This window comes from Symphodus melops, assembly GCF_947650265.1.
Source record: "Symphodus melops genome assembly, chromosome: 1".
Classification (NCBI taxonomy): domain Eukaryota; kingdom Metazoa; phylum Chordata; class Actinopteri; order Labriformes; family Labridae; genus Symphodus; species Symphodus melops.
Genome location: NC_136691.1, coordinates 37,648,346 through 37,662,425, shown reverse-complemented (window position 1 = coordinate 37,662,425; position 14,080 = coordinate 37,648,346). Strand labels below are relative to the sequence as shown.

At 38.6% G+C, this 14,080-nt stretch overlaps 1 protein-coding gene across 1 annotated transcript; it reads left to right on the top strand.

Moving 5' to 3' along the window:
- Nucleotides 1-1,630: 1,630 nt before the first annotated feature.
- On the top strand, nucleotides 1,631-13,908 carry npc1l1 (NPC1-like 1). Its single transcript, XM_079338323.1, has 21 exons — nucleotides 1,631-1,820; nucleotides 3,024-3,185; nucleotides 3,317-4,225; nucleotides 4,337-4,630; nucleotides 4,725-4,948; nucleotides 5,060-5,160; nucleotides 5,252-5,424; nucleotides 5,550-5,678; nucleotides 6,286-6,468; nucleotides 6,552-6,666; nucleotides 6,828-7,093; nucleotides 7,197-7,286; nucleotides 7,571-7,761; nucleotides 10,010-10,137; nucleotides 10,241-10,370; nucleotides 10,910-10,965; nucleotides 11,062-11,212; nucleotides 11,365-11,596; nucleotides 12,232-12,345; nucleotides 12,492-12,654; nucleotides 12,753-13,908. Exons 1-21 carry the CDS (start codon nucleotides 1,779-1,781, stop codon nucleotides 12,980-12,982), a joined length of 4,083 nt encoding a protein of 1,360 aa, XP_079194449.1. The 5' UTR covers nucleotides 1,631-1,778; the 3' UTR covers nucleotides 12,983-13,908.
- Nucleotides 13,909-14,080: the final 172 nt, after the last annotated feature.

The following is a 14,080-nucleotide window of genomic DNA, read 5'->3' as shown; positions in this document are numbered from 1 at the left end:
AAACCGATACAGATAAAAACAAAACAGATACTATGAAAAATGTGAAGGTTTATTATATTTTCCAACCAATAAAACTGTCACAGTTAACCTCTTTTGCTCCCTCTATGTAACACAGGTGCGTTATCTGAAAGCATGTTGTGTCAAAATTGTGTAGAAACACAAGTTTAAGATACCAACTGTAATTTATTTATTTATCTAATTTCTCAGTGAAGTACATTGACATTAACAGTTTTAATTTAAAACTGAAAACTGGAACATGATGATGATTATAGATGATGATTACCTTAAAAATAGGTTTTTAATAATACATTCATGTATCACGCAGGTGAGCTCTATCTGATTGAATGTCGGTTTTCAAGGTGCTTCATACACTGGTGTCATGATTGCGTGTTAGAAACAGAGGCCAGATCTGATAAACCTGTTATTTGTGAAGCTTTTGTTCATTTGTGAGTATATTATATATTGTCAAATGTTTTCATGTCCCTGCTATAATGCACTGTGCACCTCTCTAGGCCAAGTAAAGACAAAAACATAGAGCAGAAATAATAAAAATAAAGACACCAGAGAACACAGAGATTTATATTCTATCTATCTCTAGATAAGCAATTTAACAACAAAAAAGTTGGAATTACTGAATTGCAATCCATGTTGATTATATTAGAGCTGCCAACTTGTAATGTATTTCAGCAATAGATCTCAATACCAATGATTTTTCCTTCATTTTCAATACATTGCAGAGTTTCTCCTTTTCTACTGTGACTTATCAGCTTCTGAAAGAACAAAGAACATCACCATATCTGCCCTGGTTTCTTCTTGTCATTTTTTCCCATCTCTGTTTATCTAAAACTGAATTGCTCGTGCAACTTCGCCCTCATACCTCTAATCACCCGTGGCATAATCATCAACCTTGGTTGGAAGTTTTATCTCAGCTTCGACCTTGAGTCTTGATAAAAAAAAGAACCTCAATTACAGAGGATAACTTAGATTTTAGGATAGGATTCAGGAAGTTATTATTCTTGTTGTCTATAAATGGCAGCCATTTACTACTTCGAAGATTTGGTTTTAAGAGTTTTATATAGACAAAAGCAGATGAATATATAAAAACAGATGAATATATAAAAACAAATGAATATATAAAAACAGATGAATATATAAAAACAAATGAATATATAAGAGAGTTGAAGTAAGGTGTCTCTCTTAGTTTAGATAGCTGGTCTAAAGGTCACATTCAGACCAGCTGTTCTGTTCTGAACTTTGTATGTTCGTCACATACACTGCCCTTAAACCAATAGAAAATTCATTCAGGTGCTGGCTTTTTTATGTGTTTATGTCTCCATATTCAACACACAAGCTTGTATTGGAGTCCATAGAAATGTGTGACGCAGAAGGAGAAACTGGGTGCGGTTGTTATTTTGGTTTCCCTGTAGTTTCTCTCTGCTTTGAATCTCCCCAGCAACCCTATCAAAATCTTTCCCATGTTAATTATCAGACAGAGGGATTGATCAGCCATATTGCTATTGGCCAGCAGCTACATCGTACCAGATAAGACAGCTGTGACATCACAGGATTAGTGCCACAGGGCATGGTGTTCCTCCTACTCACCCTTAACACTGTTAGACAGACTGACAGATGATACGAGAGAGCAGACAAAGCATCTCACTCACACTGTCTAATCTCATCTTATGTATCTTGTAAGAGAGCATCAGTGATTGATAAACACTCCATATAACTGAACTTAAGGAATTCAACTTTCTGGTGCTGAAAAACTGCCAGGAATCATGGTCCGTGTCGCTGCCCTGATCATTTTTCTGGCCTTTATGGTGAGTTGGTCTGGTGATCTCACTTTAAATCCTGTAAAGTATTTTAAATGATTTTCAGTCAACTGCATGAGCTTAGAGTGCTTTATTCTCTCTCTTCAGTATTAAACACTTTAGCGGGCTATGATCTTTGAACAGGACATAATAGGAGAAACATTCAAGTATAATCACTTAAGAGAACTGAATTCAAAGTAAAAGTCATGTTTCACAGAAATTGGGACAATGTTATAATTAAACTGTAATTAAAGATCCATGTATGGCTAACGATAAAAACATTTGCTTCGGCTGTAAAACTAAATATGTGTCAAAAGCACCCATCTTGGGGCGCAGGTGGTTGGTGCAAGCGCTCCGTGTATGAAGGCTGTGGTCCTTCAGGCGGGCGGCTTTGTTCAGGTCTGGCCTGCGGCCCCCATTTTATTCAAGTCCCGTTGTTAGTAATATAAGTGTACATGTAGTACAGTAGCAGTGCGTCACTCAGATAAATGTTTCCACTGATTAAATGGGGGTTTTTTTGTAAAATTTGTGGAAGCTCTCAAATTATTTTTGATTTACATTCAGTTTCATTTTGTTGATTTTTTTTACCTAAGCAGAAGAAATATTTATGCCAACATTAACCTTCAAAAAACACAGCATAAAACAGGTTTAAAATGATCCATTCACTGTGAAGATAAATCCAAATGAGAGTCACATTAATAGTTAATCATCCATTTTACTGCTTTCCAAAATTTTAAAATATCATTTTGAATACTGAATGTTTTGACTGCATATAGATTTTTAAAATGTAGCATCAATTTGCAATTTTTCATTTTGAAAGGCATTAAATGTTTTTCTCGTGTCGTCGCATGTGTTGCTGTGATAAACTTTGACTGAGCTCCACTTTTATTGTTTTACAACCTGAGAGGTGACTCTAAGTAGCTGACATGACACAGCATTATGATGCTTTTATGACATTTATGGTGTAGTAAACTCTTAATACATAATGATTGCTATGATAACTACAGTGTTTTATTTAAGACATATGCTAACCTACACAAGGTAGTGCCAAAAACCAAACTTTAATAAATATCAAAACTACTTCCTGATGTATAGGTATATTTTTTAATTTGAAAGAAGGGACTTTAAAAGTATCTCCCGATTTATTGTCACAAGTGAGCAACATTACGAGAATCCTCTTATGTATTTATAACAACTGTTTCCTTCATGCAGGCTCTGTCAGAGGCCGAACATGAGCCCGGCTTTTGTGCTTTCTATGAGGAGTGTGGTCGCAACCCGTCAATTGGAGGATCCCTTATTCCTGCTATCGTCCCCTGTCTCAATTACAGCAGTGCCCGTCTCCTCACAGGGGAACACTACAAGAAACTCAAAGAGGTCTGTAAATCCTGCTTTATATCAGACAGAAAACTGAATCAAAGCATTCAGTATGTCCACTCCTAATTTAATGAGACAATGCATTCCTTTGATGACACATGGGTTTGATAGTGTGTACTTTTCTGCTGCAGGTGTGTCCAATGCTGGACCAAGGTCAGGACACATATGCCTGCTGCTCTATCAAACAGCTATCATCTCTGGAGATGAGTCTGACCCTGTCCAAGGCAATCCTGGTCCGCTGTCCTTCCTGCGCTGAGAACTTTGCACACCTGCACTGCATCAACACCTGCAGCCCCAACCAGAGCCAGACAGTCAAAGTCACAAAGGTCATGAACGTCACTAATCTTGGCAAGACAAGGGAGGCAGTTGTAGGTTACAAGGCGTACCTCAGCACTAATTTTGCAGATGCTTCTTTCAAGTCATGTCAAAATGTCAGGATCCCAGCCACAGGGGGTTTTGCCATTTCCACCATGTGTGGTAGATATGGCGCCAAGCTGTGCAGCCCCCAGCGTTGGTATGACTTCCAGGGAGACTCAAGTAACGGCCTGGCACCACTGGACATTGACTTCAACCTAATAAAACCAGGAGACTCTGCTGGACTACCAGAAGGTGTGATTCCCTACAATGGACGTGCTCTGAAGTGTAATGAGACCACTCCATCAGGAGGTCAGGTCTGCTCCTGCCAGGACTGCCAAGAGTCGTGCCCAAAGATGCCGGATCCTCCTCTGCCTCCAGGTCCATTCAGACTGATGGGAACAGACGGCTTCCTTGTGATTTGTATAATCTTATTTTGTCTCTTGGTGTTTGCTTTCCTTCTCTACCTCTTAACTGCTTACTTGACAAGGCCTCAGAAAAGAAAGTCTAACAACACAGGAGAGACAAAAGAGAAAGGCAAAGACCAGAACTGTAATGATGTGACTCAGCGGATCATTGATCCATCAGAGGTGACGTGTGCTGACAAGAACAGCCTGGCTGCCCAAGCTTTCCTAAGCTTACAGTTCCAGCATTGGGGAACCCTCATGGCCACATATCCACTCTGGGTTAGTTACTCTAAAGTTTTTTTAACAGAAGGTCTAATTGGACCAAAAAATGTTTTTCAGCTTGATTAATAAGATACTGTGTATCATTTATTACATGTATCTTCATCACAGGTGCTCCTGGTGTCAGCTGTAGTCGTGGCTGTTTTCTCTGCCGGTCTCAAGTCCATTGAGCTCACCACTGACCCTGTTGAGCTGTGGTCTGCGCCCAACAGCCGTGCTCGTCAGGAGAAAGCATTCCACGACAAACACTTTGAACCCTTCTTCAGGACGAACCAGCTTATCTTGACAGCACCAGACAGAAAGGGCCACATTTATGACTCTTTGTTATTTGGACCTCAAAACTTCAGTGGGCTTGTTTCCAAAGACCTTGTCATTCAGCTGCTGGAGTTACAGAAAAGAATTCAAGTAGGTTTTCAAAACACAGTTGGACATTGACAGAGTTTGCAAAGGCTAAACATTTGACTTTAACCCACTGGTTGTTTCTCTATGGCATTTTTAGAAAATTGAGTTCTGGTCAGAGGATCTGAATCGCACAGCAAGTCTGAAAGATGTATGTTATGCACCACTCAACCCATCCAACCCCTCCCTGACGGACTGTGCAACCAACAGCTTGCCACAGTACTTTCAGAACAGCTTGGACAACATTAACGCTAAGATTAACATGACAGAGCTCGGTGTGACGAAAGAAGTGGACTGGCGGGATCATTTAATCTATTGTCTCAAGTAAGGATTCTTCAAATAAATATGAAATTAAGATGTCTATAAAAGCATTAAATTACCTGCAAATGATCAAAAACCTGAACCTAACCTTCTCTGTCTCCATCTCTTCTCAAGCTCTCCCCTGTCGTTTAAGGACATCACTGATCTAGGCATGAGCTGCATGGCTGATTATGGAGCCCCAGTCTTTTCTTTTCTAGCTGTGGGAGGCTATGATGGTGAGTGACTTTTAGTGATACATTTGGATACGAAACACCTGTATGATTACGGAGTAAAGACACAGTGCTTATTGCATCTTTCTTTTTTAAGATGACGACTTCACCAATGCAGAGGCTTTCATCATGACCTTTTCCCTCAACAACTATGTTAGAAACAGCGTCAAGTTTAAAGTGGCCATGCAATGGGAGACAGAGTTTCTTAAAATTGTCCAGGACTACCAGAAAGACCCTGCCTGCAACTTTACCTTTGCATACATGGCAGAGGTAGAGTAACATCTGTGGCTAGCACCAAGGGCTTATGTTGAGTCTTCTTCTCTTCTTCTATATTCTCACTTTTATAGCTCTAGGGTCCTTAATCCTGTTTCTCTGTTTGGTCTCCACCTCTACAGAGGTCTCTAGAGGACGAGATTAACCGAACAACAGCGGAGGATATCCCCATCTTCATGATCAGCTATGCTGTAATCTTTGTTTACATTGCTGTGGCACTGGGGGAGTACTCTTCATGGAAAAGAATACTGGTAAGACTCCTCAGAGCGACCTACCTTCATTTTCATTCTCAGCTGTTTAAGCCAACACTTGAGTGAAACTACAATTCATGTAACCTAGAGGATGGGTCTCTCTCTCTTTTTTTTTTTAACATGTCACCATGCTAAATGAAGATAGTGATCATTGTTTTTACATTTTACCTGCCGAAGCATGTCAGTATAAAAACACTATTGCTGTGAGCATTTCAATGTGTGGTTGTTATTTAGCTCTCAACAGTGATAACAATACAACAGATGTTAGGAGTGATCACAACCCCACAGTGCTGCTACCATTCAGGTAGAAGTCAAGGTTTCCCGACCATAAAATAAATACATATATTATATACATATATAAACCTTTACAACATGTCTCTAGGATTTAAAGGTATCGTCAATAAAGTAAAGGTGATGAAACAGCACTTTTCACATTTTTGATAAGCAGAAACAGCTGCAGTGTCAGCCGTATAGGTCTTATCTCAAAGCACATAGGTTTATTGGCCATGAAGTCTCCGTAAAGAAGACATGATAAAGTGAAAGATATTTGAAATAAGGTTTCCTTGAGTTGAAAGTAAATCTGGACTCTTATCTCTGTCTCGTGAAGGTGGACTCCAAGTTCCTGGTGGGTCTGGGTGGGATCTTGGTTGTCGGCTGTTCTGTCCTATCCTCAATGGGTTTCTATTCCTGGATCGGTATTCCCTCTTCGCTAGTTATCCTGCAGGTCGTGCCTTTCCTGGTGCTTGCTGTTGGAGCTGATAACATCTTCATCTTTGTCCTGGAGTACCAGGTGGGTATATTTGTTTGTACCAGGATTTTGAATGCTTTGTGTATTCATTTCAGAGACGATATCCTCATTTTCCTCCCTCACAGAGAGATGTCCGGAGACCTGGAGAAAAAAGAGAGGAGCAGATTGGTCGTGTCCTTGGAAATGTAGCTCCCAGCATGCTGTTGTGCAGTCTCTCAGAGTCTGTTTGCTTCTTTCTAGGTACAAACTTTAAGTTTCTCTTTGGTCTATGTGCAACATGTAACACTGCCATTGTTAAGATCAGACCACAAAGCAATTCTGTCCACATAAAGTGTTAAAAAGCACCATCAACTTTTTGTTCAATGTGTTTATCTATGTTTTTATTTGTTCTGCTACCAAAGGGGCCCTGTCCACCATGCCAGCAGTGAAGTCCTTTGCTCTGTATGCTGCTTTGGCTGTGCTCATGGACTTCATCCTACAGATGACTGCATTTGTGGCGCTGCTTTCCCTGGATGCCCGACGCCAAGACAACAACCGCTGTGAGCTGTTGTGCTGTGTCAAAGTGTCAACCCAGCGTCCAAACAAGCCGAATGAGGGCTTCCTGCTGCCCTTCATGAGGAAATACTACGCCCCAGTCCTACTGCACCGTGTCTCCAGATTCATCGTGGTAAAGCTTCCAAAATGTTAATTATTCCATTCATATTTAAAATTCCTTTCACATAAAATCAATATTTGTATATTCATTGGATTTTTTTCTGTTTTCCAAACAGATGCTGGTTTTCATCTTTATGCTCTGTGGATCATTATTCCTTATGTTTAATGTGACTGTTGGCCTGGATCAGGAGCTGGCCATGCCCCAGGTCAGTATGCCTTGATATGTACATACAAGCAAGTGTTTCGTCATACAATGGAGTATTAAGGAGTGTAAATAAATTTGAGTTTTCAAGACAGTAGCCGTACAATAACAAGAAGAAAGGATAAAGGATAAAAGAGCTGTAATTGTGAAGAAAACAATTCTAATACATATCATGAGAACAAAGTCATAATTTTAGGCTATGGTTTGCTGATGTGTTATTTTGAGCGGAAATATCAAAATAGCAGCCAATTTTATATGTATTTTAATAAATACATGTTCTTTTTGCAGGGCTCTTATATGCTGGACTATTTCAAGTATCTGTACAAATACTTTGAAGTTGGAGTCCCTGTATATTTTGTCACAAAAAAAGGCTTCAACTTCAACTCTGTGGAGGGTATGAATGCGGTATGCTCCAGCGTGGGCTGTGATCAGTTCTCACTTACCCAAAAGATCCAGTATGCTACCAACTTCCCCCATTTGTAAGTATTTCTTCATATTTATGGCTTATTTGTTAGGGACAGATACAAGTGCAAGTATCGCAGTGGATCGCATAATTATGTGCAACAATGGTCCTTGTGTGAATTAAAGACAAAAACAATTAAGTTAAAAAGGAAAAAATAAAGTTAAGACTGGGTACGAGTAGATACAATGTGACATACAGTAGCTACAACAAGTAAGTTATGAGTACAAGTTTGTTGCTGAAACAACCTTTGTTTGGTGGCTCTCTTAAAAGAGGTGAAGTTTACAGTAAGTTTCAAAATAAGGATTTTGCTCCCGTAGCAGAAAACAGTTTAAGCACAAGATGTTTTCCAAAACAATACTTTACAATTGCCACTTTGAGCTTAACATGATGTCAATAAAATGTGCAAAACCTACAATCTTGTATTTAATTAAAATGTGGCCTTGGTGATATGTTATTTGCTTTTTTTTGGCCAGAATTTTTAAGGCCCATTTGTTAAGGTCACTCTACAGATTTGATTACTGATTGGTTGGCTTTCAACCATGCAATTAAACCATAAAACAAATGTAAGAACATCATGGCATGGGCACAGTTGAGTATCAGACAGTTTAACATGGCTTTTAAAATTGAATTGCAAATCTAAAATTATCCACAGATACTTCACCTCTGTGACTTTTTCATTAAGTTAAACTCTAATCTGACATTTTGTGGTACTGTTGCAGGTAAGTTTTTTGATGGTGAAACAGATTGACTTAGTTATCTTGGGGTTTAGTGTCAAACAAGAGGCATCCAGCCAAGCTGATAGAATAGATTTTGTAAGAACCCTTTGGATAAGATTCAAACTCATGACAGAGATCATTTTGAGGGTTAAACTTAGAACATTTTAAAAGTAAAGTGTTACAATCAAGTGTCCATTGAGAAACACCGCGCCTACCACATATCCTGTATCCAACAACTGTTTTATTTGCTGTCATAGCAAAAAAGGAGTTGAATCTGCCGAGTGTTGTGGGCTGAAACCAAACTGTAGAGGGTGCAAATAGTGGTCTGCTTCCAAGTAAGGGAGAGAGACAACACTCTCTAGCACTTCAGACAGGACTGGGAGAAGACAAATTAGTCTTTAGTTACTCAGGTCTCTGGCGTCCCGTTTTACATTAACTGAACTATTCCACTCGATATCAATCGGTTTCTGTTCAGTATGGTTAATAGAGGTTGTCTGCCTTTGTCCTTCAATTTATTATTTTCGTCTGACAAATCCTTGACCCTGCTGATATCATAGTAACAAGCCTCTTACGTACTAGCCATCAGCCATCAGATCAGTTAATAATAAACTCAGTTAGATGATCTCCTCCAAACAGATAAAAGTTGCCTCTCTCTGATTGTGCCTGAAAGATAGCTCTAACTACGAAACATCCCTTGGGGTTTCAATTTTAGGATGGAAAGTGTCAGAAGTAGTTAAGATTGTGTAGCACACTTGATGCAAAGTTTGATTCATGGCCCTGAGATGTGTAGATTGTTTTGGACTCAGTGGTTGAATTAAAAAAATATCTAAGTAAAGTTTGAAGAGTAAATTATGTATATTTACCACCAAACAAGTTGTGAATGATAACTGACACTTTTAGATAACTCTGCTACATAGAGATAACTTTAAAATAATCATAATTAAAAACACACTGTCTCCCTGTGATCCAGGAGGATTATGAAGCGAACTTATCAGCATCTTCTCTGCTGCTTGCTGACAAAACAGCAAATCTCTTTTTTATGAAATTACACTTTTATATGAAAGTGAATGATAAGGCTCACTTTCCTTACTGGCAAAAGTGTGCATAAGTGTTTCCTTTTAGCGTAAATAGGTTGAATATTACTTCCACAAGCTAAAATAGCTTAAAATTTCCCACAATTTTTTTTCTGTTACTATGTGGGAAGGCGTATAAGAAAATTGACTTTTCATGAAGGCCAAGTTGTAATTTCCTCCTGTATGCTAACCAAAGCTAACTGGCTGCCAGCTTTTACATATTTTTATTGAAGAATCAGTCTAGTCTTCTAGCTCTTTGTAAGAAACTCTTTTAGCCATTTTCTCAAAGTGTTTACTCTTCCACAAAAACAACATTTTTTCCTATCGTATTAACATTTGCTTAAAGTTATGATTTTGTTAAACATGTAATTTCCAGCAGTAGCCTACTAAATATTGCTTTATTACTAAACAAAAACATCTTGGTTTTGTATGTTCTTAACTTGTGGTGTGATGGTTTTTAAAATATTTCTTTCAGATCATACATGGCTATTCCTGCTAACTCCTGGGTGGATGATTTCATCGACTGGCTGAACCCTGGATCCAAATGTTGTCGCCTTTACACTTTAGGTCCAAACACTGGAAAGTTCTGTCCTGCAAGCCAATGTGAGTATCCTTTCTGAGGGAAAAAAAACACACAATCCTTTCCACAAATTGAAGAAATGGTATGTCTTTAATTAACACCAAAACTTCTACTATGTCACAACAGCTGCTTTTCTGTGTGGGAAAAAGTGTATGCCTACACCTCCAGACGGTGTCCTCAGGCCCAATGAGACACAATTCAACCGCTTCCTTCCGGACTTCCTGGGTAACAGGCCAGACCTGCAGTGCCCTAAAGGGTGTGTGTAGCTGCACATGCATGTTTTACTTCTTAGTTGTTCTTTATTTGGGGAAAGCAAGTGAAGAAGAAAAATATAACAAAACATAATGAAAGCCATTGAATGCAAGAAAATAACAAATTGATATCTCATTCATCTACCCTATCAGGTCTGATTAAGACAGGCCGTATAGGTGTAGCATACTCAGCTCGTTTGCTCCTTTCTGTCTCATTTGGAGCAGTTTCTTATCATTTATAATCTGATCATTGCATACAGTGTCAACCACATATACTGCACTCCAATTATATCATAAGTGGTTTACAGATTTCCAGCCAAAAGGATGTGGATGTTATTGGCTTCATTATTCAACAAAAATCCCACCATGTGGTTGAATGAGTTGAGCTTCATTCTGCAAGAAATATTCTTCTCCAGCCATGATTATATTTTCCCACTTTTCTTTGATGTACCTTTTTTTCAACTTTGACTGGAGTGTGCAATTATATACAATACATAAATAAATACATAAATACATTTTAATTTTTACTGCTATCTTTCAACAGAGGTCTTGGAGCGTATGACACAGCTGTGGTGAGAGATGAGAGTGGAGAAATTATAGGTAAGTCATATCTATTTATTTGAAAGTCGACACACTTCTTATGTTCTTTTAATTGAAATGCTTATAGGTGAGTTTGTCTTCCCTTTCTGTTCCCAGCTACTCGATTCATGGCTTACCACACACCCTTAACTAACTCTCAAGAGTTCACCGCTGCGCTGCAGAAGTCCAGAGAGCTCGCCCACAACATCACGTTGGGCATGAGGGCAATACCAGGAACCTCACCTGACTTTGAAGTTTTTCCTTATACGTATGTACCTTTAAATCTTGTGCTCCATTTCATCTTTTATCTTCTAAGAAAAATATCTTGCTCTATTACTATATATATTTTCTCTATTTACAACATTAAATATTTTCAGTCTGTAGTTTCTGACAAGAATTTCTCTTTACTTTGACTTCCAGGGTTACGAGTGTATTTTACGAGCAGTACCTTACTATTGTGCCCGAAGGTCTCTTTAACATCTCATTGTGTCTGCTGCCGACCTTTGTGGTGTGCTGTCTGCTGCTGGGTTTGGACCTGCGCTCCGGTTTACTCAACTTGATCACCATCATCATGATCGTCGTGGATACTGTTGGTGTCATGACACTGTGGGACATTGATTACAATGCAGTGGCCCTCATCAATTTGGTCACGGTAAGACCATATCTGTGAAGAGGGATTAATAGTGTTCGCCACAAAAAAAAGTCATATAAAACTCAGACTGTGAAAACAGCTTTGTAACATCTCCATAGGAAGCTGTGAAAGCTGGGGAAAAAAGAACTGATAATAAGTCACCTTGAATTAGACTCAGAAACTTCAAATTTTACAAGTGGAGGGTTGATTTCTCAAAAGGCACAGTTTTTCCACCAGACTCCTGTATAATAAAATTAATCAGTTGCATCATGGGTAATGTAGGATCTAGTGATGTTGGAGCTTATCCTAAACTAAGCTCAGTTCAGTTCGGTCCCTGGAAGGTAAATTTAATTTAGTGGACAAAAACACGACAGATAAAAAGACACAGAACAGTAAAACATAACCTGATGATATGCATATCTTGAAATTCAAACCTCCACTGTTTAGTTATATCCTCTACTGTTAGTATGCTGATGACCCCACAGGGATGTGTCTCAAGGTTGCCATTGTCCCCTGTTGAAATCTACTTGGCCACTTCTGGTTCCACCCACTGTTTTTAAACTTAAGTTAGAATTAACCTTTTAGCTGTTTTGCAAAAGGCGGCTATTAGGAATTTCTTCCTCTACTTACTTTCCTCTTTGTGTTTTTTTTTGCAGGCAGTGGGCATCTCTGTGGAGTTTGTGTCTCATATGACCAGATCGTTTGCACTCAGCACTAAACCCACACATATAGAGAGAGCTAAGGAGGCGACAGCCAACATGGGCAGTGCGGTGAGTAACTAAGGCAATCCAGAGCAGGCATAGTTTATCAGTTGTACCATTCGAATAAACACTGACATGTTGTGCTGATCAAAAGTCAGTGTATAAGTCCAAAAATAAGTTGTTTGAGTTTAATGTGATTACTTTGTTGTCTGTAGGTGTTTGCTGGTGTTGCAATGACCAACCTGCCTGGCATCCTGGTACTGGCGTTTGCAAAAGCACAACTCATCCAGATCTTCTTCTTCCGACTAAACCTTGTCATCACACTTCTGGGCTTGGCTCATGGACTCATATTCCTCCCTGTGCTGCTCAGCTACTTTGGTATGTTTTAACAGGTCTTTCTTTTGAATACAGCAAAGACATGTCAGGAGCTATTGTGAAATAGAATTTAAACACATTCATATTTTTCTTTTCCCCAGGTCCAAGTGTAAATAAAGCTGTGTTGCTGCAGCAGCAGCAGGCCAAAGCAAAGGCGGAGCAGGAGCTGGAGATGAGAAACACAATGAAACAAGTTTATGACAACATGAGTTATGAAGACAGTGAAATGAAACAGGAAGTAGATGCAAAGGCTCCTAATGATGTGGACAAAACTTCACAAATTGAAGCGAACCATCTGGCACAGAAAGAGGTGCAAATTGATCATCTTTGAGCGGATAATAATTAAACTGTTAAAGCTTTAAAGAGTGAATACCTCTGTAACAAACTGAACAAGGATGAAAAAGGACAATGTTAGTAAGCAAAGAGTCATTTTGTCAGTTTGGAAATCATTAACTTAACTACTGTATATACCTCAATCAAAAATGGACCAGTGGGACTGAAACAGCAACACACAGTTGTGCAATATCTTTGGGCAATCAAAGAGTGGATGATTGCAACATGAGACAATGGTCCTGTCTCGACCAATAAGTAGTGACATATTTGTCTGCAGCTTGGCATCATTTGTTGTTCAATTGTCATATAGTTTTGACAGGCCACAAAGTTTACAAATGTTCTATAAGTGTCATTTTGTATGTTTTTTTTATTGACTATAATTATTTTGTACATGTAAGTATTTCACATTAGCACTGTTTAGAGTGATTTACAGAAGCAACCACTCCAGCATTTCATATTATTGTTTCTCATTGTTGTACAATGTGCAATCAGAAAGAGGATGTTTTTTTTTTTGACATAATACTTAATTTATGGTACAAAAAATTATACAACCAAAAGATTCTGTATGTCAACAAATATTTAGTATTTATTTGTGCCTCTTGTTTTTGTCCCTCCAGCATTAGTTTATAGGCTGGTTGAGCTCTCGTCAGTTGAATTTATTAATTTGTATTTACATAATGTTGACATACTAGATTGCTGGCATTAGCCCAGTCTTTGTCTGGGTCTGGATTTTCTGAGGCATAGCCTAAAGGATAAAAAGATGAATAGATGGTGCCTGACTGGAATCCAGAATCTGCACCATTCACTGTCGCTGGATCGAACACTAACTCTGAACATAACCCCTGAATCTTATTTGAATCAAGAGATGATAATCAGATGCATTCAATGTTGAATATGCCAATAAAATGTTTATTTTAAAAAAAAGTAATTTCTTGTATTGATGTTTGGAAACATGTTTGTGAAAGTTCAGAAAATATAAACCCAGATGCCAAAACTGTAATATTTTCTGCGGGTTATTTGGCAATATAAGATGGAAAAGCATTTAAATCATTTTATTGTTCTTTTTTTTCAGGGGAAAGCCTTTCAGATATAAATA

Bases quoted from the DNA above. Each gene is read 5' to 3' on its own strand.
- npc1l1 (XM_079338323.1), top strand. From the start codon at position 1,779: ATGGTCCGTGTCGCTGCCCTGATCATTTTTCTGGCCTTTATG. The intron at 1,821-3,023 runs GTGAGTTGGTCT...TCCTTCATGCAG, and splicing joins TCATTTTTCTGGCCTTTATG to GCTCTGTCAGAGGCCGAACA. The intron at 5,679-6,285 runs GTAAGACTCCTC...TGTCTCGTGAAG, and splicing joins CTTCATGGAAAAGAATACTG to GTGGACTCCAAGTTCCTGGT.